This window comes from Rhamphochromis longiceps, linkage group LG12 (genome assembly GCF_057381845.1).
Source record: "Rhamphochromis longiceps isolate RC_006_pf linkage group LG12, R_longiceps_female_GT1.1, whole genome shotgun sequence".
Lineage (NCBI taxonomy): Eukaryota > Metazoa > Chordata > Actinopteri > Cichliformes > Cichlidae > Rhamphochromis > Rhamphochromis longiceps.
This window is the reverse complement of record NC_140568.1, coordinates 25,477,116-25,504,775: the sequence shown is the minus strand read 5'-3', so window position 1 is coordinate 25,504,775 and position 27,660 is coordinate 25,477,116. Positions and strand designations below refer to the sequence as shown.

Here is a 27,660-nt window from a genome sequence, read left to right as displayed (position 1 = left end):
AGACCAAACCATTCAAATAGTTAAACATGAGTTTTTATTGAATCTTCTGAAACATTACAAAAAATACATATAAGTATCAGTTTTAATTTGTATAATTTTTTTTTTTTTGCCAGATTTGGCTTGTAGAGCTCTCAAAAACTCACTAAAACCCATGTATCCAATATGATACACTTGGCATTTGGGTTAGGTATATATTAGATATATAGCCTAAATGCATCTCAGCAAAAAGATGCAAATCTGCATCTAATGCATTGTGCCCGAATTAAAATGTAATGTCTGGCAAGTAAAGCCCACCATTTCTGGGCTTTCATAGCGATCAAAATTATCTTTAATAGATCCTTTTTGGAACATGTGTAGAAAAGAAAAAAAAATCTAAATTTGTTACCTTGGAGCAAAGAGTTCTTCCTGTCTGACTTTCTGAACTGCATAAAGTGTGTGTGACTCACTAAGAAGATGGATGTTGCACACTACTGTCCATGAACAACTCACAGGCTACTCTATTTAATTTAAATTTTGCAGTACTGCACTATTGTATATTCTTAAGTCTTCTTTTCGGTTGTTCTGTATGGTAGTCCCTAGAGACAAAGCACGTACAAACTCCAAAACACAACAGAAGTGCTCCAGGACGCTAGGGGCAGTGTTGAGGTTCTCTCTGAGCAAAGCACACTGACTGTTAGCTAACGCCAGATTTGACTCCACCGTAAACTAGGTTGACCAACCATCCTCTTTTCCCCGGACATGTCCAGTTTTCACGTTCAGTCCGGGGCGTCCGGGTGGATTTTCGAGTTTGATAAAAATGTCCGGGTTTTCCTATAGGCCGACAGAGGACCCATGTGTGTAACGTCATTTCTGAACTGCTGCTTTGCGCTTGTTCTGCGCTCACAGACGTGACAGACAGCGCGCAGCAAAGTGCCTATTATATTATCATTATAATGATGTTTAAAAGATCCCAAAGCGCAAGTGCATCTTTTCAGAAGAACTGCAAAAGACATTTCTCTTGCACCGACCCAGTACTGGTAATTTTTCTTATGCAGATGAGGTATTATTTCTGTACCATTATTTCATTTCCGAGGCTTTTAATTTTTAATTTTTTTTGCTCTTGTTGACTTGTAAAAGCCTACATGACATATTGTATTTCACAATTCATTAACTGCACAGACAAGGCATCGTTTTAATATGGTAAATATGTTTCTTTAAGCAAGTTTTTCATGACTGAGCCAAGTGTCCTCTTTTTTGGAAATTAAAATATGGTCACCCTACCGTAAACTAAGTGTTCATAGTAATTAAAAACAAATCAAACAACAGTTTGCACATTACCTTTCTTATAAAGCATTGTTGCTCTGTCCTTGCAGGTGTTTTCCGCTGGCATCCAACTCCATGTGTTTGCAACAAACTTGTTTATTTTGCAAATCGAGCTCAACACTGCCCCTAGCGTCCTGGAGCACTTCCATTGTGTTTTGGAGTTTGCATGTGCTTTGGAATTTGTATGTGCTTTGTCTCTAGGGGCCACCGTAGTTCTGTACATGTAGCAAACTGACAATAAAAAACAAAAAGAAATCTTTGAATTAAAATGACTTATTTAATGATTAATTTAAAAATCACAGTATTATGGATGCAGCACACATTTAGAACATGATAAGTGTCATTTACAGTCAGAACATGTCTGTGCTACTTTTGCATTATGTTACACTTCAGTGCACTGCAGTCCCAACCGCTGGTGTGAGCGCTGCTGACGCCGTGCAGTAGAATACAGCGGAGCAAGCCGGACAGAACATCAATAAAGTCATTACGTAATTGACTGTCCTGTGAGAGATGTACTCATTTGTTAGCAGTTTTATTGCTTTTATTTATTTATTTATTTAAACTGACTTTAAGGCAGAACGAATGATTGATTATTTTCCCTTGTTTCCTTGCATCTCTAAAAAAAACCAAAAAGTGTATTGTTTGTGTGAAAGGTTTAATGCTGGGAAACATAAAAAGGCCTCTGGATGTTTGGATGCATGACATTTAAATGGGAGGCCAATGGGTGTTTGCCTGTGCATTGCATATCTAGCCTCTCCTTAATGAAGTAAATGTGAACTGTGCATAGACTGAGGACTTCCGTTAAATTTAGAATTGAATTTATGATACCTTGAGGCGAGTATCTAGATGGCTGCCAAATGTGACAGATAGCTGCGTTTTGACCCCTGAAGTGAAAGAGTCAAACAGATATCTGCTCACAGCAGAGGAGAAGAGACCTGACTGGAGACATTACAGAAAGGAAATGAATCTTGCTATTAACATTATTGTAATGGGATGAACAAAGTGCCCCGCGGCAGAGTTGTATCTCTTTGTATGTGACTGCAACGGATAAAAATAACCTCCCTAAACCAGGTTTATGATTATGTGTCTGAAAATACCTGGATATTGATAAAGCTTCAATATAATCTGTTAGTAAACTCTGCTATTTTTCCAGCCTGGGACGGAAACATCAATGAAAGAAATTTCAGCAGACGCTGCATGTCCATGAAAGTGGCTAACCATTCCACTGCCAATTACAGTGCAGACTAAAACAGTAATAACAGGCTCCACTCTTCCGGGCAGATTCATGATGATTAGTGAAAAAAATCAATGCTGTTTTGTTGGAGCATTGATCTCATCTGTGATGAGAGAGATTAAAAGAGGGCAGAGGACCTTTTTGTAAAGTCATCCTGCATTACCGTTCACATTTGTCTCATTGTTCGGAGCCTGTTTTCTGTTTTTCTTTCTTGTTTTTTACACACTGTATTTACAGTTTTACAGTTATTTAAGTGTGTTACAGGGGCAGAGGCTTTTCAGACGGGGTTTAGGGTTTAGTATCTGCACTTGGAGTTCTAACTTTAGGATGCAGTCTAGCTTTTCATTCATTTTCTGCAGCTTATTCAGCTTCAGGTTGCAGGGGCATAATCTAAACTGAAAAGTCCAGACCTCCCTCCCCTCATGCAGAGGGGACACTGAGGTGTGATCTTGCCAGCCTGTTCTGGGTCTGCCCCTCCTGGTTGGACATGCCATAAACGCCTGGCCCAGGTGACGGTCAGATGGCCAGACCACCTAAACTGGTTTCTTTCGATAGGGAGGAATAGCAGCTCCACTCTGTGTACTTCCAAAATGACCAAGCTATTTATCCTGGTTCTAAGGGAGAGCCCAGCCAACCTTCAGAGGAAGTTAATTTCAGCCACTGCTATCTGTGATCTCTTTTTTAAAAACTCCATCCAGAGTTTACACTCAGCTCTCTCGTTACCACATCAGATTTCCATGATGTCCGCCTCACTGTCTCACGCTCCCCTCTCTTATGAACCCCAACATACTTATGAACAGTTATGCTTAAACATGTTGCTTGTTATGGATAAACCGTGATTGGCAGAGAAATCCAGTAACAGAACACAACTCAGGAGTTTGTGGAGAGAAGTAGTAGTATAGGTTTTTTTTTTACTCATTTAATGAATTAACAAATACTCTGGTCTAGTAACTGAAGAAATTACACAGCAAACCAACACAATCATACACTGCAGTGCACATACACAATATAGAGATGTGAGGTAATCGACTATATTTTAACAAAAAATAAAAATAAGGCCGCTCTCTCTTCCTTCCAGGCAGTGTTGTGTACTTGGGAATGATGGTCGGAGCGTTCTTCTGGGGAGGAATGTCTGACAAAGTGGGCCGTAGACAATGCCTCCTCATCTGCATGTCCACGAATGGCTTCTTTGCCTTCCTGTCATCTTTCGTCCAGGGATATGGCTTCTTCCTCGTTTGCCGTCTCGTCGCGGGTTTCGGGTGAGTCTGATAAACCGGAGGTTGCACAATGCCACCACAGTGGGAGGGTAACACAGCAAGTCCAACAATCAAAGACAAATCCCTGTTTTTCCTGATTGTTCCCATCCTCTGAAAAGTGATGAAAAAAATCAGGCTAATTATAATTATTAATAAAATAGTAATAGCTGTAATAAAAATTATTACTTTTTTACCAGAACTATGGCCAATGTAATTCTTCACTCTGTCAGCAAAATTTTATACTAACTGTGAATTTAGGGATTCCTGCAATGCATTAAAATGAGCAGAGCGTGCTTGAAAATGACAGACAGCATGTACTCTTTTTATAGCATAGACATATGACTGTGATTTATTGCGTTCTTTTCTTTGGCAGTATAACCGGTCCTTTAAGGCCTAATTCAGCAAATGCATTTGTCATGGTCCTGGGCCATGTGGGCCCAGTATTCTTAGTTTTCATGTATTTTTGTATTTTGTTCTTTATTTAGGCCATGCTTCCTGGGTTGATCTGTTACGTTGTTCCTTATGTGTTTTCCCTTCGTGACTCTTACCCCCTGTGTGCCCCTCTGTGTATTTATGAGCCCTCGTCTCTCTTTGTGTTTTATTCTATGTTTTCCCCAGCCTGTTATGTCTGCGTTCTCCCCGTGCTCTCTCTCCTCCTGTTTGAACCTCTGTGTACTTCCTGCTTTACTTTGCCCATCTCCCATCAGTGTTACGTTCACTCCTGCCGTGTCTTGTTATGATTATCAGTGTCACCTGTGTTCCCCGTGTGCATCCACTTCCCCTGATCATCCCTCATGTGTATTTAGTCTCTGTGTTTCATACAGTCTGTGTCGCGTCGTCTGTGTTCCCACCCTCCGTGTTTCCATGCCTGGTCTGTTGTCTTCCAAGCCATAGCCTCACCATAGTTTGTTCCCAGTTTAGGTTTTTGTTTAGCCACGCCATCCCTGCTGTATTTGCACACCTTGTTTTCAGCCATATTAAAGGCTCGCCTTTTGTTAAAACTCACTCCCGTCTGCTCACTTGTGTACGCACCTGGGTCCATTACACGCATTCTCCACTCGGTCCGTCACAGCGGACCGTGACAGCATTGACATCATTCTCGAGAGTAATTGAAAAGGCTCTCCAATAGCTGTGCTATTTTCTGCTTACTCATTCACTTTACAGGTCTTTGCAAAGAGCCCTCAATTTAACTGATTACTAACTGACAGTTTTTCAAGTTATTTTGGGGTTTTTTTTGTACAGGTGAATTGAAACAACAAAGGACGGTACAAACTGTGGGATAAACGTGAAACTATGCGAATGATGCAAAAAACAAAATGCATCTGCCTTAGTCTCATTAATCTTCCTGTTTTCTGGTTCTTGCAGGATAGGAGGTGCTGTGCCCATCGTCTTTTCCTTCTTTGCCGAGGTGCTGTCCAGGGAGAAAAGAGGAGAGCACCTCAGCTGGCTGTGTATGTTCTGGATGATTGGTGAGATCTATGCATCTGCTATGGCATGGGCCATCATACCACACTATGGTGAGTGTACTTGCAAAAATGTTAACATTCACACCATCACCCATCAGTTTATATAATGTTGAGTGAGGCGGAACCACAAGGAAAAAATTAAGCTTTGTTTTTTCCTTTTGAAATTAAAGGTTGCATTGTTAGAAGGAAGAAGAAAGCATGAATCACTCAACTCCGTGTTTGAAATATAGCCCAATAACAAGCTATATATGGTGATACCCTTAACACAATTAAGTTAAGCGGCGCTCTTAGGATGCTTACAATGTGACTTTATGCTGAGCTCCTGAATAGAGTTACTAAACTGTACAGTCTCCACATGACCATGGGTTAAGGTGCCAGTTTTCCCTGCCATGGGAATTAATCACTTAATAGCTCTGAGTGGCTGCAGGCTGGGAGAGGCTGAGGTCAAAAGATTAATGTATGCACAGATACCACATAGCAAGTATGGGTGAGGGTGGAAGGCGGAAAATGTGATTTATGACAAAACTGTCTGTCGACTGCACTCGTCATGAGAAAAAACAGCACAAAGAGAATTGGCTTTCTTCCTCTCGCCGGATCCTTTTCATTTTCTCCTTGCTTTCATTTTTTTTAAACCTGCTGTTCCCTTCCTTTTACTGCCTCCCCTCACCTCCTGTTTTATACTCTCCCCATCTCTCTAACTCTGTCCTTCCTTTTATTACCTCGCCTCTCTCTCCACTCTCTGTCTCTGCAGAGTGTTCTTCTTGATCAAGCATAATTAGGTTTTTCTCCTTGCTCTAATAGGACAAAGCTACATCTAGAGTTGATTTATGGCCAGACCATGCTTTAGCCAGCCTGTGACGTCAGAGAGAGAGAGAGAGAGCGTGTGCGTGCGTGTGTGTTGCTGCAAGTTGCATGGATGATGTTTTACTACGACTGCAGATGCATACAGGTGAAATTGAATGCAATAACATCTGACACTGGGAGAGGTCGTTTGAGTGAACACAGGCACACAAAGAGGTGCTTTTATGGTGTTTCTGATAAGGGACTTCCCAGTTTTATTACATGATGCTTAAACAGGGGCACGCACACATGCACAAATGCTGTGGATCCACTCACATGGATGTACAGAAACACACTGGTAAGGGACTTCTGAAACCGGAATGAGGCTTCATTAGAGAACCTGGCTGTCAGATCAGTGGATATCATATTGAACAGATACTTTGCTTTTATTCTCTTTGAGACTCACTACCACTGCGCCTCTCTATCTGAGAGGGAACGACGTGTCTTGCATGCTTACTCCAAAGCTCACGAATGTTTTTTTTTAACAGTTTCCCTAAAGTGCTGCAGTGCCTTCGACCAATCCCACAATGACGTTTAAGAAAAAAAAAACAACTCCTGCAGACATACCTTTTAGCCTTGCAGTAAAACAAAGCTGCACGACTTATGGGTTATGATACAAGTTCCTTAACACTGGTGTTTAATGTGCCATTAGAGCTCTTATCTGTCTTTACCACTTGCTGACTCATAATGTCTCCTGAAATCCCCCTGGCAGCTGGAGATCCACAAGGAGGTCTACTTGGCAAAAATCCACTGACAGGAAAGCTGGATGAGTTGTTAAGTTAGTTGTTAAGCAAGATCACCACTTGAGTAACCTCATTAGGCAATGCTAAGACCTATAGATTAAAGCTTAAACATCAAGAGTGGACTACACACCATATTTTCTATGAGCCAGCATCTATTATATATTATCCGTCTCTCTGTATGTGTCTGTCTGACCGTCTACAGTAGGCCTGGGATGGCTGACTCAGTCATCCATAGACTTAGCCAATTATGTACATAATCCCTGTAATGAGATTTTCAGTGGCATCGGTGAAACACTAACCCTGCGGGGCAGGAAGTCATGCTACATTTCTGTAGAAAAGGCAATCACTGCTGAACAACCCTTTCTCTCATTGCTCCTCTCTTTATTTCTCTTTCTCACCAGATTTTACTCTAGACTCAAACACACACACACACACACACACACACACACACACACACACACACACACACACACACACACACACACACACACACACACACACACACACACTCGTTTTCATATCTTAGTGAAAACATCTCATTGACATAATGCTTTCCCTATAGCTGCTAACCCTAACCATCAAAAATGAATGCCTAACCATCAAAAATGAATGCCTAACCCTCAGCCTAAACCTAACCATAACCTAATTGTATCACTGACACTAAAACCACACTTTGAGCCTCAAAAATGCCTTCAAACTTGTGGGCATGGGCATTTTGTCTCCATAAGTAACTGTTGGTCCCCACAGTTATAGTGGCATGCCAGTCTTCTGTCCTCACAAAGATCTTTAAACATGTACACACACCAAAAGGCAAGGAAATAAACAAAGGGACTTTTACTGCCCAATGGAAACCATTATAGACTCACTGGTAATCCGTGTTGCGTCACAAAAAGTCATTGTCTGTGTTCTTTACATTAGATAATTAATACATTAGCAATTTAGATTATCATACAAAGACAAAGTAATTAGTTTCTACCTTTATTTACGTTTTAGTCACTCGTAACAAGACATTTCCTCTTTCTTGTCTCTTTTGGGACGTATTAGCACCACTTATGATCGTCTCCCACACCCTTTAAAAACAGTTGTTTAAGTGGTTCATATGCACAGCTATCAATGATGAATTTTAATATGCTGTGAGATTAATCCCAAGCAGTCGTTTTCTGGCATAACCATTAGCATTAACCCCCTCCCCACCCTCCGACTCCCCTCCTACGCCTGTTGATGGATAATGGTGCTATTCCGTTAGGAGCAGTATCTCCATGAGGCATGTTCCACGGAGAGACGTGGGAGGTCACAACTGATGCAACAATCCCTTTCCGTGCTTCCTGCCCAATAACATTGCAGAAAAAAAGACTAAATCATTAAGAACACAAAGAAAAGTGTGCATATACAGTACATTAAACATTTGTGATGGCTGGTCTTTTCACTTCTCTTTATATACTTCAGGTTTTTCCATCAAAATCCTGCTGTGCCAAAAAGTAAACTTCAGTTTATGCAGCACACCCAAAAAAACTGAAGACACAAAACTCATCCAAAAAATACAATTTAATTTGAAACTCTGCTGTATTTTCTTCCTGTTTTGTTTTGTTAAACAGTTTCCCTGTGTGTCATGTTTTTTTTTTTTTTTTTGCTTCTTTACCTTAGCTGCCTGTCTTACTTGACTTTTGACTCTGAACTGTGTAAATGTTAAAATGTCAAGTGTTTTTTTTTTCTAGCAAGTCATGGTGTTAACTGTAAAAGAATTACAAAAAACTGGTGTGTACATTTTTACAGGTACATAAGTAACTAGGTTGACAGATGACAAGTGTCTTGGTCAGAAGTGCTCTATTCCATCATTAAACCATTAGAAATGAAATCACTGAAACTCATAATACGCAGTCCATAGACGCCATCATTAGGGCAAGAAAACCCCCACAAAAGCCCACTAAAATGGGTGAGAGGATATTTTTTTGAATGCAAATAAACCTTCCTTCACAAATCAGCTAAGACTGCTTCAAAGCAGGTGCTGGAGTGTAGATGACCTATATGTGCCTATAAGGCCAGTTAAGAGACCTGGGTTTGATTGTGTCCTGGACCATTTCCTGCATTTCGTTCCCTTTCACTGTTCTGTCCAGCAATAAAGACTAAACTGTCCAAAAACATATCTTAAAAAGAAACTCTTAAGTAAGTAGAGCCAAACTCAACGTCTTCAATGTAAATACAGATGATTGACCTCAAGAAGAAAACCACTGAAGGGCACTCAAAATCAGAAAGGCCACATTAAACTTTGTTAGAAAGGACAACTCCATGGAGAGATGAAAGGTTTGGAGATGGAAAGGAAGGCCTCATGATCTCAAGCACACAGGATCATCTGTCAAATATGCTGGAGATATTTTTTATGCAGGTAAGGGCATGGCTGGCAATAGAAAGGAAAAAGGAAAATGCATAATGTTGCACAAATTTCATATGTGTTTATGCGTGGGTGGGTATGACATGGCATTATGTGGTGTCGCTGCACATGATCATTCATGTTTATTTCTGTGCTGTTTCTCCATATACTCCATATAATAACACCTCCCACCCACTACATGACATGCTGGTCAGTCACAGGAGCACGTTCAGTGAGAGACTGAGATTACCGAAAAGCACCACTGAACGACACAGGAAATCTTTCCTGCCTGTGACCATCTCCCTGTACAACGCATCCACTTAACACACTGGTTACTGCTACAACTACACATGTTTTTTTTCCAGCTATTTATTTATGAGTGACTTATGTATATATGTATGTATATATATATATATATATATATATGTGTATATATATATGTGTATATATATATGTGTATATATATATGTGTATATATATATGTGTATATATATATATATGTGTGTATATATATATGTGTGTATATATATATATGTGTATATATATATATATATATATATATATATATATATATATATATATATGTATATATTGTACTATTCTTAGTTAGCGTATTGTCTGTCTTGTCTTAATGTTGGTTTATAATGGAGCACTGTAACAAAAAATAGTATTCTGTAGTAATAAGTATTCTGATTCTGATTCTGATACTCAGCTTATTGCATGTGTGCGTCTCCCCTCTTTGTGTGTGTCTGTATGCGTGAATGTTAGAAATGATTAATGAGTCTGGAAGAGTGCCTGTGGGCTGAGATCAGGTGCAACAAGATTTAACTTAGCAGAAAAAGCTCAGTTGTATTCGTACCCATTCAGTTAACCTGTCCCTGTGCACTCTCAGGCTTCCTCTGCAGAGCCATTCATCTCTAAGTTTTACACATCACTCTCCTGCGGCTGTCAAGAGCTCCCATTTAAACGCTGTCTTTTATTTGTAGCCCTTTGTGTTTGCAGTGTAAGACTCGCACGCAACACTCACAATCAGCCTTTTAATTCACTTAGTCTCATCTGGTTAAGAATATGCAATAGAAGTACCTATGCTGTATCATCTAGAGTTAAATAAATGTTGAATGCCATCTGTGTTATTTAGCTATTGATTCTATGCTACCATGAAAGCACAGTTGCATTTTCTTTTATTATGCCCCTATGAGTGCAGACTTACCTAAAGAGCCACCTGCTGTAAGCTGAGAATTACTTAACAATTCATCCGTGAACTGTTTGTTACTCTTTCATGAATTTCAACCAGACATATCTGCTTGTGTGGCGCTCTTTCCATTGTTATAGTAAAAGAAAAATGCACCCACCAGACACTTTATTAGGTACACCTGTTTAACACAAATATCTAATCAGTGAAGCACATGGCAGAAACCCTAATAAGCCTACTTTGGTACTGTCCCTTTATGACCATAATGTACCCATCTTCTAATGGCTGCTTCCAGCTCAATAATGAACATAACGATGAGTTCACTGTACTCAAATCAGGTCCAGACTCACCAGATCGCATTCCAATAGAGAACCTTTGAGATATGATAGAATAGGCGATTCACATCTTCAAGGTGTAGCTGGTAAATCTGCAGCGTCTGTGTGATTCTATCATGTTAATAAGGTGTCAAAAGTGCAATGATTAATGTTTTATGTTTGCTACTATTGTAGCTTATTTTCTTCCAATTCAACCCCCAAACTCTGTTATGCTGTGTTTTTCACTTTCTGCATTAGTCACATGCAATTTTCTAAACAGATTTGGTTGCTGCATAATCATGATTGTTGTCATGATGTCATGATCATTATAGATTTTCTAAACTATGTTAGGTTTGGTTTATTTACCTCACCAGGCATGTGCATAGCTTAATATCTGAATGCTGTTGATTCACATTGTTTTATCTTGTAATGAGCTATGAGTCACTTTACGTTTGCTACTTTTTGCAGGTTGGAGCTTCAGCATGGGTTCAGCATACCAGTTTCACAGTTGGAGGGTGTTTGTCGTCGTCTGCGCCCTACCCTGTGTGTGCGCTGTGGTGGCACTTACCTTTATGCCTGAAAGTCCCAGGTTTTACCTCGAGGTAACGAGACCTTCTGATTTTTAGCAGACTAAACCTATTTTAGTCTGCGCCTCCTGAATGTGCTGCATCAGTTCGTATCCCAGAGAATGCCTTGTCATGGTGCTGTGTTGTCCTCAACTGTCATCAGTTTTACATTCAGCATCTTTCAGACAAATTGAGATTACTTGGACATTTCCCAGCAGATGTTTAATCAGACAAAAACAGTGTGAGTCATTCAGTGCTGTTGGAGGCCTGTGTATGTGGAAAATAGAAGCTCAGAGATCTGTGACAGTAGGTTTGCCGCTCCAGCATAATTATCCTTTGAAGTGAAATGAGTCACCATTGTCGTGACTGTCATCATTTTGCCCTATCTTGGAGAAATCAAAGGCTTGTATTTATGCACCTGAGCAGCCTGCTGCTGCTGATCCCATGAGTTTATCTTGTCGTCTCTCTTCCTTACTTTCCTTGCTTGACAGGTGGGGAAGCATGATGAAGCCTGGATGATCCTTAAACAGATTCACGACACCAACATGAGAGCGCGTGGGCAACCTGAGAAAGTCTTCACTGTGAGTGTTTGTTTCTGCAGTGCTGGGTTTCCTGACGGTTAAAGAAGTAAAGAGGCTTATATTCTGCCACCACTGGGACAGATTTTAACGCTTTCACCGTGCAGGATCACATCTGAATTATGATGGTTCTGAAAGCTGTTTTGTGTCATTCAGGCTTATTTGCAGCATGAGCTCCACTTTGGGAAAGCCGCTTAGTCAACATGTTTCCTGAATTGATCCTATGCTATTGAACACACCGTTTATATTCACCCTTTTTATACTGGTTTGATTTTTTTTTCCATAATTCTGTTCATTAAATTTTTAAAGATAAACAAACAAGCAAAATGCAAAAACCAAACAGAATGAATCCAATGCATGTACTTTAGGTCCAGAAATGTGTCAGTTTCCCATGTCAAAGTTCCAGTCAGCTCTCCCTTCCATTCATGCAACGTACAAGTTCTCCCAAATTTACAATTAGAGAGTTCCACATGGAAATAGAACGAGGATCATCTCCGACCCCCTTCACCATTATGGCTTTCCTCACTAGCATTAAAAGAGACTCAATCACAGCCTCTTTTAAGAGAGGTGGGAATCTTCTCAAGCAGACAGAGTAGCAGGTTTGTTGAAATCTGCTGACCTATTGCTGTACTGTCACAGCTGTTCAGAAGCTGATTTGATTTTTAATGCTGTGTAGGTGTAGTTTTATTCTAGAAATAAATGAAAGGCTATGATATTGCACAACAATGTCAGTAATTCAATGTCAACTTATTGTAAAGTAATACAGATGTTATTCTTATACTGTTTTCCAATATTCCAGGTAAACAGGATCAAAACTCCACGGCAGTTGGATGAATTTGTTGAAATGGAATCAGAATCTGGCAACCCAGTTTCCAAGGCTTTCTTCAGGATAAAGGCTGAAGTTCGTGGGGTAAATATTTGTCTTTTTATTTGATTATAGTTAATTTTTAACTATAATTAATTTTATTGTAAATTCCTGCTTTTATAAATAACTTAAACCTTCCTAAATTCACTAATGCTAATTTCAGCTGCTAAGCAAATGTGTAAACCGGAAAACTATAGAGCCACCTTAAACCTTCCTCAATAAATTAAAACTGTTGTTTGAGTGTGACGACATAACCTTTTTGACTCCTTGTCAAAAGTGTCTAAGATTTGAGTAACAGAAATATCAAATCAAGTAGGGCGGGGCTACAGTTTATGTAATACCAATTCAAACCACAAGACGGTGCAACAATTCAGTGCGACTTTTCTTTAACTAGGCAAGTCGCCGATAACAAAACCTTATTTATAAACAGCTGCATGGTGGAAATGGAAATAGGGCTAAAAAGAAGTATCGAAAGTCAAAAGCAGCAGCACATATCAGAGAACATCTCAACACCCTCTCTGGTAGCACACTGCCCCCTGGTGGAGAAGATTTCAGTTAAGTTGTGTACTAGGCCATTACAAAAAGTACCTTTAATTATATTTGTTTTCCTTATTATTCCACTGTACCAAATCCTGATGCCTATTCTAATAGAGCTCTTGTCTCTTTTTAGATCTATCTGAACCTTATGAAGTGTTTCAACTACCCAATGCGAGAAAACATGTTGCGACTGGCCATAGTGTGGTTCACGCTGTCATTCGGGTGAGATTTGTCAGTTTTGTCATAGAAAAATCAGACAAGTTTCTGTGGTCAGATAATAGCTCTAGGCAGTCTGTTTTGTTGACACATTGCATTTCTGTCATCTTGAGCGCTGCTGTGTAGAAGTTGCACAGTCTCAAAATCAATCACTGTCTCCCTGCCCCACGGATCAATACAGTTTCATTGGTGTCTCTGTGGATACAGAGGTGGACCTGCGTGCATGTGTGGAGGAGACAAGACAGGAGGCAGCCAGTTGATTTTTTAAAGCACAAGTATCTTCTGGATTTCTAATGTGTCTGTCTATCTATTTATTGTTTTGTCAGGTCTCACTCTAACACGAACAACCTCTCGTTGATGAACCGATCAGCTGATTTTTTAGATCCAACTATCAACATGTCCCTCTGATTGCAGATATTATGGCCTGTCAGTCTGGTTCCCTGATGTCATTAAACACCTGCAGGCCGATGAGTATGCCTCTAAAGTGAAGATCCATAACAATGAACGCATCGAAGGCATCACCTTCAACTTCACCCTGGAGAACCAGATACACAAAAATATTCTCTTCATTAACGACCAGTAAGACAATTCAGTTTCATAATAATAATAATAATAATAATAATAATAATAATAATAATAATAATAATAATAATAATGATGATGATGATGGAGGCAAATTTGTTATGCACAACTGATAAAATGTTACATGCTGCAATTAAAGTGATAAAGTGCATAAAATATCACCACTAGACATCAGCAGATTGCAGTCAACTGAATTCTGTTTTACTCCTTTACTTACTCCTCATAGTTCAAGTGCTAAATCCTAGCTACAGTAGCTGCTGTTGGACAAACATTTTAGTCAGAAAGAGTTCAAAAACAGCTTCTTTGCCACTGCTGCTGTTAGTCAGTGTTAGCTGCTGTTAGGTTTGGGGTCAGTCAAACTTTCTTTGAAATGGATTCAACATTGCTGGACTCAAACAGTTAGTTTGATTACATTCTCACACTGTTTCAGAGTTTGCTCGCTGTTTATCTGACAGGAAGTGTCATTTTTAGGACACTCGAGCGTTGGCATAACGTTAGCTTATAACCAGATGTTGTTGCATAACTTTCTCTTTGTGAGCTGTCAGCGCCGTTCACATGTATTTTTCATGAATTAATTGTAACATTTATAAGAACCCATCCATTTGTTGGAAGACTTAATTGCACATAAATATAATATTCTTGTTTTCTATTAAATAACTTAAAAAAATGACTGATTGTACCTTTAAAGTTAACATATTTCTGTTACTTCAGCTTTGTCAATATGAAGCTGAAGTCTGTCACCTTCATTGACTCCACCTTTCGTAACTGCTACTTTGATGATGTGACATCAGTGGGCTCCTTCTTCAGGAACTGTACCTTCATTGACACGTTCTTCTTTAACACAGGTGAGGCATGACTACACAGGTAAACTCTTATGTTTTGTCATTTCTAATACACCATCTATAATCTTAACATGGGAAAGTTTTTGGTTTTTTTGCTTCTCTGGGCAGATATCGATGAATCTAAATTAATTGATGGCACAGAGGTGATCAACAGTACATTTACCCACAACAAGACAGGGTGCCAGATGACTTTTGATGATGACTACAGCGCCTACTGGGTTTACTTCATCAACTTTCTGGGGACCCTGGCTGTTCTTCCTGGCAACATCGTGTCTGCTCTCCTTATGGATAAAATTGGGCGTCTCTCTATGTTAGGTAGGAAAGTAAGACCTGGCTCTTTGGTAACACTATGGGTGTGTCAACTTTTACTCTTCTTTTGAATATGTGTGTATGTCCTCAGGTGGCTCCATGATCCTATCAGGCATCAGCTGTTTTTTCCTGTGGTTCGGCACCAGTGAATCCATGATGATTTTCATGTTGTGCCTTTATAATGGCCTCAGCATCTCTGCCTGGAACTCCCTGGATGTTGTCACCACCGAGTCCTTCCCTACTGTCAGGAGGTAACAGGACAAACGTGTTTTTTTTCTTATAGATAACATTGTTGTATAGACTTGTGTATAAAATAGGGCCTAATTCATCCAATTTATGAGAGTAACATGTTTCTGTTTTCGTTTTTTGATTTTCTCTCCCAGGGGAACAGGCTTTGGGTTCTGTAATGCTCTGTGTAAGCTGGCAGCAGTTCTAGGGAACCTGATTTTTGGCTCTCTTGTTGGCATTACCAAGGCCATTCCTATCCTCATGGCATCATCAGTGCTTGTTGGGGGGGGCCTGGTTGGACTACGGCTGCCTGACACTCGGGCGAATGTCCTCATGTAACACTAGTGTAGCAGTGCTCACCTGGGCTAAAATCTGGATGTGAGAGTCCTAGAGAAACGTTTTGAGGAAGCAGTGCAGCTGGCTTGGTTTTTTATACATATCTTAACACACATCTCAAAGCTCGCTGATGTATAAATGGTGAAGCAAAACCGCAAACACACCTTTTCACAATGTGTCTGATGCAAACCTTGTAAGGTGATAAGTTCAACATTTTGTGAATCATTCACCTACAGAGTTCTCGTTAGAGTTTGGTTTGTTGAGGTTGCACCTTCTAGCTGCAGTCATTGCTTATGTGGTAAAACTGCACGGTTAAAATCTGAAGGCTTTTAATATTGATACAGTCTTATTAAGCCAATCCAGATGGATAGAAAAGTGCAAAAACAAGCTGTAATGAGCACAGCCAACCTGCTGTGTGACAACGCAGGGACTAGATGATCAGACAGTTCATACTCGTGACACAGCTGTATGACAGCTGGCTTGCCCACAGAACCAACTATCAGTACACAGACCATGTGTGCCGATAGTCATCATACAGAAATAAATATAAAGAAAAACATGCAGCAGGTACCTCATTTGCAAAGGTGAGATACATATATCTAATTATTTTCACTCGCTTGCATCTAACATCAGTCTGCTGTATTTAGATCAGTGTCATATTTGCTCCTATATCAGCAACCTTCACAAAGAAGCCCATTTACATCAGAGACCAAGCCCTTTGCACTACTTACCCAACCAAGAATCAAAAAGGCCATATAGAAACACTTTTCCTGTATCAATAATTGTATGTCACGTTGAATATGAACATGGAAATTTTTATTTTCTGCTGTGTGTTTGTGAAAGCCAAAAATAATGATTTGTTCCTTTTGTCCAAATCTCTATGTGGTATTATTATTATTATTAGTATTATTTTATAAAAGCTCTAAGAGGAGCTATCCTTCTGATTTAGCTTTGTGTTGGATCCTGCTTGTGGCAGTAACATGTCATGCTGCTTCCTTTCAAAAATACTGAATGGCCTTTTTTAATGTGCCTCTCCTTGACTGGAGCAGATGCCCGTAGTCATGTGCTGTCCAAAGGTTTTAAGGAACAGACAGAAACTGAACAGGCATTAGATTAAAAAAAAAGAATAAGTAATTTTATGTACATATGTAAAATATGTCACAGATATTGATTCATTTTTGGTCTTAATGTCATGTTTTTTGTTAGACATACGTATTTTGCTAAAACTTTTGTTTCCTTCTCTCCTGCAAAAATGTCACTGCTATACCAATCGTATCATCAAGATATGACCTGTGGTGTTAGTTACCATGCAAGACCGCAAAATAATAATGTAGATAACAACCACCTCGTTATGACGGCGGATTGGTGCAGCCCATAACGTTTTTTTAAATGCATCTTAATTTAATCAAAATTAACCCCATTTTTGTTGGTTATAGTCGTTATATTCACAGTTGTACAAAACTGAAACTTCTAGGGAACATTAATCTTTTACCTCTCATTAGACTTGATCTCACTGGCCACTTGGTTAGATACACCTATTTATCTTTAGTCAAGACGACCTGATCAAGCACACACTGATTATCAGAAGGAAGATGAAAGACGATCTAAGTGACTTTGAACATGGCATGGTTGTTGGTACCAGAAAGGCTGGTCTTAGTATTTTAAAAAACTGCTGACCTACTGGGATTTTCCCCACACAACCCTCTCTAGGGTTTACAAAGAATGGCCCGAAAAAAAAGAAGAGAAAATACCTTGTTGATGTTGAGTTCAAGGAGAAGGGCACGGCTGCTTTGAGCTGATGATGAAGCAGATGAGACTATAGCAGCAGAAGACTGCATGTGGTGTCACTCTTGTCAACTAACAACAGGAAACTAAGATTACAATTCACATGAGCTCACCAAAATTGGACAACAAAATTGCCTGGTCTAATGAGTCTCGAATTTGGCATAAACAACATGGAAGCATGGATCCATCCTTCATTACATCAGTGTGTCAGGCTGCTGGTGGTGTAATAGTGTGATGAAATTTTCATAGTACCAACTGAGCATCAGTCTACCTGAGTATTGTTGCTGATCATGTCCGTCCCTTTATGACCACAATGTACCCATCTACTGATGGCTGTTTTCAGCAAAGCTCATATCATCTCAAACCAATTTGAGGTGATATGAGTTATTGTACAGCATGTCTTTGACCTCAATGCACATCATGATGAAGATAATAAAATAAAGATATCAGGAAAAAAATTTGATGCCGTCCCTCCCCCCAGATTCAGTTGCTCTCAGTTTTGAATAATAAACGTGTGTATTGTATTTTCTGTGGTGTTAGCTAACCTTAACCTGCATTTCTCTGTATTTGTGGCATCTGTAACTTCAGTGTGGACCTGGTTTGTGTCTGTGCTGCAGGTGGCTCTCTCTCAGCTACTCAAAAAAACAAAAACTGTACTGTACTTGTGCACATCATTGCCAGAATATGTAAAATAAGTTGGAAAGTGAAGTCTGCTGCTATTGTGCAACATATTTTTTGAGCACATATATATCATTTAAATATTTTTAAAACAAAAGTATGACATACAGAATCTAAATTACAAAAAAACAAAACAAAACAAAAAAACTTGCCCAGCAATATTGACCTATGTCAGTAGCAAAGAATATCAGAAGGAGTCATCAGTATGAATGAAAAACCTGCATTGTTGTACCGGAGAAGTAATATTACCTAACATGTTGGTGTATTTAGGGATTTTGATTATATGTACTGTATTTGTGTGTATGCAAAAGACAGCGAGTCTGAGAGGGAGAGTGTGTGTGGGCTTGTGTATGTAACCATGAATGTAAATATTATGTACATATCAAAGCTGATGTTAGTGAAGTTTCTGGGTTAAATGTTTCAGCTCCTTGAGGGGACACGTGTGTCTCCGGCTTCGTCCAAGCGATAAGTCCATATACTGTATCTCTGTTGTACATCCGCTGGTCCTCAGCTTTTACCTGCTACTCTGTGCGTGCGTGGTTGTGTATGCGTTACACTTGCATGTACGTAAGAAAACTTGCGTTCTTTTATGCTCAACTTTTTTTCATTATTATAAATTCTTCTGGGAGAAAATGATGACAATATTAAGATTTTTGTTGAGGAAAACGTGAATGTATCACTCGTATGTTTTGTTCATCTATTTTTGAGGGGAGGGGGGATAGCCAGATGTGTGTCAACAATAAAGTTGTGAGTACTAATTGTGAAGGGCCTGAGGGATGACTGAGCTTGATGTTCAGTGGTCAGCAAGTGTGAGAAAATGTGAAGATGTATTTGCCAAATATTCAATTCCCTGTGATTGATGTTAGAAACTGGAAAAGCAGGGATTGCAGACTGTGCTGCTTTTGAACATATATAATAAAACTTATGTTCTCTAGCAAGTTACTCTTCTGTGTCATGCTTGTGCTAAACCTCAGATTAATATTAATACTGATGCTCCTGTAAACATCATTTATGTGCATAAGACAACATAAGCCTTAAATTTATGTGTATGTAGTAAGTTTAACTAAACAGTAATAGTTTAGAAAGGCTATAAAGTTCAGTTTTTGGAGAAACTCTTTGAGAGAGTGCAGCATTTACACTCATTTTTGACGCAATAGTGGGCGGGTGTGTTTATGGACAGTGCTAGAGCCAAAGAGTGGACAGGCCACTCCAAACTCATGGGATGTTTGGGGACACCTACACAATCGCTCCAAATTCCATGAGCGGGTGAAGCACATACTTAGAAAACTGAAGTTACAACCACTAGCTACTTTTTCTGCAGGTCTTTTGCTGAACGACTGCTTTACTGTCCCTTTTGCCATGTGGAGACATTAAAGCAGCACAAGCATCCATTAAATTCTAATAATATTACAGTTTTCAGCAGTTATATAACACTACATGACAGTTCAGCCCACAGAAGAAAATAACAAGAGGATATACAAAAACAAAAATAATAAAAGATGATGCCACAGAGAAAAAAAGAATACATAAATAGAAAAATGTAACAGTTGTTGTGCCAACCCAGTAAAAGATATGGTTTTAATGTGGCCTCCACATCAAAAATTGTGTGGATGTAATCTTTTTCATTTCATTGTACCACAATGGAAACCGTTTCCAACATTTTGCATACCTGCCAAATGAATACATGCAGATAAACACGTGGTTAGAGTAACTGTGTCCTCGAGGTAATGCTGCCTCCTAGTGGCCAAAATCGAGGACGTGAATCATTGCAATAGCTGCCAATGATTAATGTATAAAGAGTCGGTATAGACTCTTCTGTATACAGACTTCTTTTGGCTGCTCCCTTTTGGGGGGTACCACAGTGGGTCATCTGCCTCACTCTCACCCTATTTCACGCATCCTCCTCGATCACACCAACGCGCTGTATCTCCTCCTTCACTGCATCCATGAATCTTATCTGCAGTTTTCCTCTTTTCCTCCTGCCTGGCAGCTCTATGTTTAACATCCTCCACATGTCCAAAACTTCTCAGACTTGTCTCCCTAACTCTGTCTCCAAACTGCTCAGCCTGAGCCGTCTCTCTTATCTACTCATTTCTAATCACTCCCAAAGAAGATCTTAACATCAACTCTGCTGCTTCCAGCTCCACCTCTTTACGTCAATGCCACCACCAAACTTTACATCACTGCACAACTCACAACCATCTTTTAAACGGTCTCTTTCATTTTTGCTGCTATTCATTTGTCAAAAATCACCCAACACTCTTCATGTCTCCCCGCCTCCAGGTATTTAAACTTATCCACGTTCACTTCCTCTACTACCTGTCCTAGCATCTTCACTGTCACACCCACCCTCTCATCCACACACAGATATTCTGTCACAGATATTGTTTTTTTTACTCCAGAGCATACCTACACCTCCAGACCACAATGTTGTCTATAAAGATCATAGTCCACAGAGGCTCCTGCCTGACCTTGCCTGCCAGTATGTCCATCAGCCCCGCAAACAACTCGTCTCTGTCTCGCTGTCCTCATACAGTCTAAAAGTTTTAATTGATTTTAGAAAGATTTTTTACGCAATAATATCTTGAAGTGATATTTTTAACCTCCCACGATGGCCTTTTATGATAAGAACACGTTGTACTAGTAAGTTTATATCAGGAAACCCGGTACCGGTCCGTGAGTCATTTGGTACCGGGCCGCGAGAGTGAGACTCGGGTGTGAAATGTATGGTTTTCAGGGGTTTTATCGGTTTTTAGCGTTATTTTGTTATCGTTTTTTCGTTAACTTGGTTTTCCTGGGTCTTTTCACGTGTGTTATGAATAAATCTTATTTTTTTCGGTACCGGTCACCGGTACTAGTTTTATTTTGTTGTATTTATCCGCGACACCTTAAAGGCCGGTCCGTGAAAATATTGTCGGGCACAAACCGGTCCGTGGCGCAAAAAAGGTTGGGGACCGCTGGTTTATATGACTTGTGGCATCAACTTTGCATACAAAAGCGAAACCTGAACTTTTATGCAAATTAGAGGACGTTAAAAAAAAACCTGTAAAGACACACCCAAGGCAGGGTTGTCTAAGAGAGAAAAAAAAACATTAAAATAACAAATAATGAAAGCACCAGGCAGAATTAAACATTCACAATTTACCATCTTAAAAATTAAAATAATAATAATACTAATAAAAACAGTTAAAGCTCTGCCCAGACTCACCTTATCACCAGCAGGTGGTGCAAGGTGCTAAAGCTCCGTCAGCGTTCCCGTCAATCATTGCAGCTCAGAGCTGAGCGGGGCAAGAGCACCGACCAGGAGCACTTTGTTCAGGAGGCACCACAAGCTGTGCACACCATGGGGTTCGTCTGCTGCAAGGCACAGTTAGCACTTTCATGAAACTTCTGGACACAGCTGTGCCTATTTTTTTCTCTCCATATACATCACTATTATTTTTCTTCCCCCAGTTACCAGTTAGTTTATTCACATCTGTATCTGCCGAGAGGCGCGGTCGCCGGGTAACTTCAACGTTAACTTAAGTTATTTCCAGTTGAGACGAGTTCACGGGTGGAGGAAACGAGGCAGGATGTACCATGAAGAGACCGCAGCGTTACACAGGCCACGCTATGGAAGTAAGTGAGATCGTGTTTGATTGTTTTAGAGCTAAAAAAAAAGCTACTGACTCCTACCCCAACGTGGGTTGGTTGCGAGGATGAGGACGAGCTAACGTTTCGGTGCCTTCGCGGGGATGTTTGCTGAGCAACAGGTGGGTGAGCTGCACCACTAGCTGCGGGATACCTTCAGTAGGTGTGGCTGGCCCTGACGGTGCGCTTAAAATGCGGATGAAGAGTGGCTATTAGAGGTTTTAGGTGAAAGAAACCACATCCTGGATGCTTCAATAATACTACTAATAGTTATTTGAGACCTAGTTTTCTCCCCTCGCCTCTCACAGGTGGCCCTAAACGCAGCACAATGATTTTTTAATCTGTTTATTTGACAGTGGACGCCAACATAAGGCGTTTTTCTCACAGGTTAACCATTAACTTGAGCTTTCTGCTGCCGCTGTCACATGTGCAGCCTAACCCCGTGAGCACGCCAAGAATTTAACCGAGTCCACTGACAATAAACACAGGTAGGTTTACTGTAGATAGCATGTCTGTGGGCAAAGTACAGCTTTGAGAATAGGCAGTATTACCCCCAGTGCTGTTTTTTTTTTCTTCTTCTTTCTGTAGCATCTGACTTGAATCATTATATTTTATTGATCATATCTTGCTACTGTGAATCAATAAGAAGTGTGTCTCCAGATAAGAGAGAGTAGTATGCTGCAAACTCTCTAAGATATGGGTCCAAACAAGTCCAAATTTGTTGGCCCCAAATCACAAAGTTGTCCTTCAACTGCGCTTTAATTTGCAAGTGCTGCTGTGGGACCCCGAGGCAAATCTATTCATGTATTTCATACTGACCTGAGTTTATTGATTTGGCTTGGATACAATGGATGAACCAAAAAAACCCCCACAAAGCCTCCCTTGAATCGTAGCCCGCCAAAAGGTTGCGTAGAATAACCCTGCAGCTAAACAAAAGCATGAGTCATAATCACAGGGACTATAACTCAGGTCCGGTGATCTTGTGACACACAAAAGCAACAGACCCATCCTGATAGTTAAATATAACACAGTGCAAGAGCGTAGACAGGCTCTTCCAGGAAGTGTGTGAGTGTGTCACTAGAGGTAGTGTGTAATGGCTGCACTGGGGCTTCTGTGCCTGACATACGTTTTCATCTGCATCTGTCTTCTGCACAGCTGGACCACAAATCTGTGGTTGGACCCTTGGATGCGGTACTCAAGAGACTAGAAAACATTTCGCCTAAATAGCGGGACAATTACGTCTGTAGAGATGTGGTTGGCCTGTGCTTCTCCTCGCATGCGAGTATTATTTGCCAAGCCTCTGCTGAGACTTGGCGAACAAATGTCTCTGCAGGTGGCTGTTGAATAGACAAGTTTAACAGAGTGTGCTTTAGAGTTTTAAAATATTCAGGCTAGAAAAGGGTTTAATGACCTACATATGAAGTTGGTAAAGTCAGGATTCTAAACTGGCTTTTGTAGCTTTTGTTTTAGGATCTCTGTGAATAGAAAAGTTTGCACTTGGCCCAGGTGTGCAGAAGCTCCACTGCCATGAGTTTGATGTCACTGTTTAGCAATGCGAACCTTTCTGAAACACATCTCAGCACTGATGGATGTAAAAGTCCAGCTAGGGACAAATTAGCAATATATGTAAACTCTCTGTGCAGCACATCAGCTTCACGCTCTGTATTGGAACTGCTGCGTGCTAAACGACATTGTCCCTATCAAATAAATTAAATTTTAATTTAATTTAATAATGACATCAATGGAACTTGAGAGGATATGCTCTAGTTTGTCTATTAGCCAGTGCTGATATTTTTTGTCTGTCTTGTTTTTTTTGTTTTGTTACTTATTTAAGAATCACATAAATCTAGTGTAATTAAGTCTTTTCTTTTAAGTCATCAGACAGTCTTTGTGTAGTTAGCCGGCTCAACATTGATATGTCACAAAAGGAAAGGGAAAAAATTGGCTACTGACACTGGCGGATGTTGTTATTTTCTGTTATTTCTTATTTCCCATCTTATAGGTAACTTAGTGGTTGCAGATTATGGCAAAACCATCTTTAAAAAAGAGTCATGTTAAACAGTTCCTAGAGGCTTACATCTGCAGGGCACCTGGCTTTATTTTACACAAACCTGCGAGTAAAAACTGTGCCTGTCCACGTGTACCATCAGCTGCTAGCCTGTATTTAAATGAAAAGGGAAAGATCTGTTCGTAAAAGGAGCCCCATAGCTTGAGATTTTCCCTTTTACTCAGCCAGAAATAAATAGATTTGATCGGATTAGAGCTGGTTAGGGAGTACGGCGTGGGGTGGGGTCTCGTTAAGCTGCAGGTGAAGGTCAACTCTCAGCAGAAGTCACTTGTCAGATCGGCACCCCGCCAAAGCCAGTTTAAAAACCATAAAATAAAAAGACTATTTCATCTCTCACGGCAGGGTTTACTGAAGCATGAAGTGGAGTTTTTAAACACATCAGCTCATAGTAATTAAAAAAAAGACTTATTTTTATGTATGTTTGGTATCAGCACTTCTGTTCAGGTGCCGTTTTAACCTATACCTTCAATGTTAGTGTAATAAAACACCATCCTCGAGGAGACCGCTTTCTGTGGTACTGATTCTTTACAACCTGGAGGGAGACTGTGAAGACCCTCCCGATGTGTGTCACGGTTGCGAGTGCAACTTTTGCTGTGCCGTGTTTAAAATAACCTTGTGTATGCAAAAATGTTGTCATGCTTGTGACAACTTCCTGTATTGAGTATGACGCACACATGATGATCTTGGTGTTGGTTAGAGCTAAAAAATACCAGTGACACAGCTCCTAAGGAGGCCCGAGCTATAGTTAAGTATTAGCTTGACCTGTTCTTGTGCAGCTTTATGAAACAACCCTTTTCAACTGTAATTAAGAACAATAAGAATGGACAACACACTATGGAGTATGTTGCATAATGAAAAACGATGACAGTGATATAATCATAAGTGTTTTTTGTTTTTTTTCTTCCAGCCATTCAGGATGATGAGAGGTTGTCAGCAGAAGAGATGGATGAGAGGAGGCGGCAGAACATCGCCTACGAGTACCTGTGTCACCTAGAAGAAGCCAAACGGTAAGGTGGGCGTTAGATGGAGGGAGAAGCATTGTGCAGACAAAAGCCAGCTGCTTTTCTTTGTATTGTTTGCCTTGTCACAGTTCACACGGCATCTAGGATTTAAGTTGGGTGTGCTCTTGGTCAATCATTAGTTCTGTTTAATGTTTTTATACAAAGGTTTATGTGTTTAATGAACAGGAAATGGTTGTGAAATAAAGGAATGGAGTGAAAGTGAGGGCAGTCTTATGAGTAAGAGAGCAAATGTGTGTGGTTAACAGTGTTTGTAGTATTATGAAGCTGCAATGGTGGATAAAGGCTGAATCATCGTGGATGCAACATGATGACATGGAGGTGTAAACATTCCTAAGAGCACGTGTGATTAAATCTGGGGTGGTGCTGACTGAGTGGAAAGAGTGGCTCGTTATCCACTGTACTCTCATCTTAGCTTTTTTTTTTCTCTAAAAGCTGAAATTATTTATTTATTTAAAAAAAAAAAGAAGAAAAAGCTGTTTTCCAAAGCAAGCACAAATCTGATGAAGAGTCTTTGAGGTGCCTTAGCAAACCTGAAAGCGAACCACTTCCTGTCTTCTTCATGTTGGCATCCATCTGAACGGAAGAGGAAGTCTGATCATGTTTCTTCTAACACAGATTTGATAACCACACCCAGTCCCCAAGAGAGTATTTTCTTGGAGTCACTTTTCAGCTTAAATCCATTGCAGTCACTGTGGCCGAGTGTCGACTGCACATTTGCTTTACGTCCACATGCCCTCAGAGATTTGTTTCCCAGCTGAACTTTGACCCTGTAAAGACTGTTTGAATAGCCTATATTATCTGCTTATGACACAAGAGAGTTTAAGGGTTTACAATAAGACTTAACTGAACACAGCTTCAGGCTTTCATCATAATCTGGTCACACCAATATGATGACACTTCAGTCTTTTTATAGCTGACAGGAAACACTTTAGCAGAAGGTAAACTGAACTGCATAGAGAACTTTTAGTGGGAAAGTTTTTGTATTAATACACCAGGTTAGCCTTTAAAAATACTATATTTAACTTTCTCAGTTTCCCTTTTAGCTTCCCCTTATTTAATCCTGGAGCTTGTGACACCTTTCAGCCATTGAATTGCACCTCCATTCTTTGAAATGTGTCAAGTTAGATTAGGATTAAGACAGACCTTTAACAAAGCTGTAAACCACAGAGGGCAGGGGATTAGGTTCTGGTCTCTGGAGTCAGGTGTAAGCAGTCACTGAAGTCAAGCAACCATGAGTAAGCAACCCAGTACACCTGAAGGCACAGTTTAATTAGCCCCCTTTTTAACAGTGGTAAAAACCAGTAAGGTTGGTGTCAGCAGATGACCCAGCATGCCTAACATGCCCGGGATCCTGAAGCTGCAGCAATTTCCCAATTTGTCATTTTAAACATTTTATTTACATGTCGTCTGTATAAAAGCCTAATGGGACAATTGGACAGACAAAAAACTGGAATCTTTCTGCAGCAAAGGGACTCAAAGGAAAAAAAACAAACAAACAGCTGGTGGGGTCAGTGACATTGTTGTCTCTGACAGCATGTGGGATGGACAGACATGCTTTGTTTTAACAGTGCTTTGCTTGCAGTGCCTAATTAGTTTAGGTCAAACTCATAAAGGTTTAACTACCTGAATTGTTTCTGTTGTATGTTGCACATTAACTCGCACCTTAAATGAAACATCTGCTAATATTTCACAGGACGATTGCTTCATTTTAGCCAGACTTTTTTTTTTTTTTTTTAAACATCTATCAACTGACAAGAACGGATGTCAGTTAATAGACCCTCCCCCTCCCTCTCCCCAATTCACACACACAGTTGCACAGAAGTTTCTGGAAGGAGACCTTGTACTCTCACCACAGAGTAAACAAATGGTGGTTTACATTTGTAGTTTTTCTGGATTGGGAGCTTTCTTGTTTGCTTTGATGCAGGATCGCTTGGAGGCCTAAATTGTCATGTTTGCTTTTTAGTTAACAGCATTACCCTAATCTTTGGATACATTTTAGCCTGAGATGTAAAATAAAATTCTGTATTTACAGACACACTGGCACACACAAAGACAACTCATGACATGCATGACTAAGCTCCATGACGTAAGCTTCCCAAAGCCACTGTTCAGTCAGAAATGCTGAAGCTGAAAGCAAAAGAGGATGGTAATCATGTGTTGAGGTGGGATAGACCTTTGTTCTAGAGTCCTGAAAGCTCTATTTTGTTTTAGCACTGTGAGCCACAGATTGGACAATAACAGGAAGGGATTTTTTTGGAGGGCTGTAAACAGCATCACCAGTTTGTCCTGCGTCAGGAGACAAGTTCTCCCGTCATTGTTTTAAGCACAGGAAGTGCTTCACAGGAGAGCTATGTAACCCGCGCAGGATGTTCCTGCATCATGTGTTCATGCACTAGTTGGATTTCTTTCTTTCTCTGTAATCTGAATATCAAATATACTTGCTGTTAATTAATATGCTGCTTTTTTTGCACAAGATTTTCAAGTCATTTATTTTGTCAGATGGGCTTTGTTTGTGAGGCTTTGTGCAATAGCACAACACTAATAGGACTGCACAGTATGTGGGAAATCTGTAAGCTTAGGTGCAGGGAGGTAGTGAGAGCTCTCTAATCTCCCTGTAGGCAATTTGAAGCAAACAAACAGTCCTGTATAATATCAATCCATTCCATGCATCCATTCAATCATTCATCCTAACCAGGCCAACCG

At 40.1% G+C, this 27,660-nt stretch overlaps 2 protein-coding genes across 2 annotated transcripts in view; both read left to right on the top strand.

The window, feature by feature from the left end:
- sv2ca (synaptic vesicle glycoprotein 2Ca) overlaps positions 1-17,095 on the top strand; it is a 28,057-nt gene extending 10,962 nt beyond the window's left edge. Inside the window, exons 3-13 of the mRNA XM_085425329.1 lie at positions 3,615-3,795; positions 5,158-5,309; positions 11,184-11,317; positions 11,773-11,862; positions 12,659-12,769; positions 13,395-13,483; positions 13,892-14,056; positions 14,771-14,904; positions 15,010-15,216; positions 15,302-15,461; positions 15,594-17,095. Coding sequence (XP_085281455.1) covers positions 3,615-3,795; positions 5,158-5,309; positions 11,184-11,317; positions 11,773-11,862; positions 12,659-12,769; positions 13,395-13,483; positions 13,892-14,056; positions 14,771-14,904; positions 15,010-15,216; positions 15,302-15,461; positions 15,594-15,777 — 1,607 coding nt within the window. The 3' untranslated portion in view covers positions 15,778-17,095. The remainder of the gene's footprint in view (positions 1-3,614; positions 3,796-5,157; positions 5,310-11,183; positions 11,318-11,772; positions 11,863-12,658; positions 12,770-13,394; positions 13,484-13,891; positions 14,057-14,770; positions 14,905-15,009; positions 15,217-15,301; positions 15,462-15,593) is intronic.
- A 4,432-nt stretch (positions 17,096-21,527) lies between these two features.
- iqgap2 (IQ motif containing GTPase activating protein 2) overlaps positions 21,528-27,660 on the top strand; it is a 39,029-nt gene continuing 32,896 nt past the window's right edge. The window contains exons 1-2 of the mRNA XM_085425327.1: positions 21,528-21,855; positions 24,843-24,942. Of these exons, the coding sequence (XP_085281453.1) occupies positions 21,810-21,855; positions 24,843-24,942 (146 nt within the window). The 5' untranslated portion in view covers positions 21,528-21,809. The remainder of the gene's footprint in view (positions 21,856-24,842; positions 24,943-27,660) is intronic.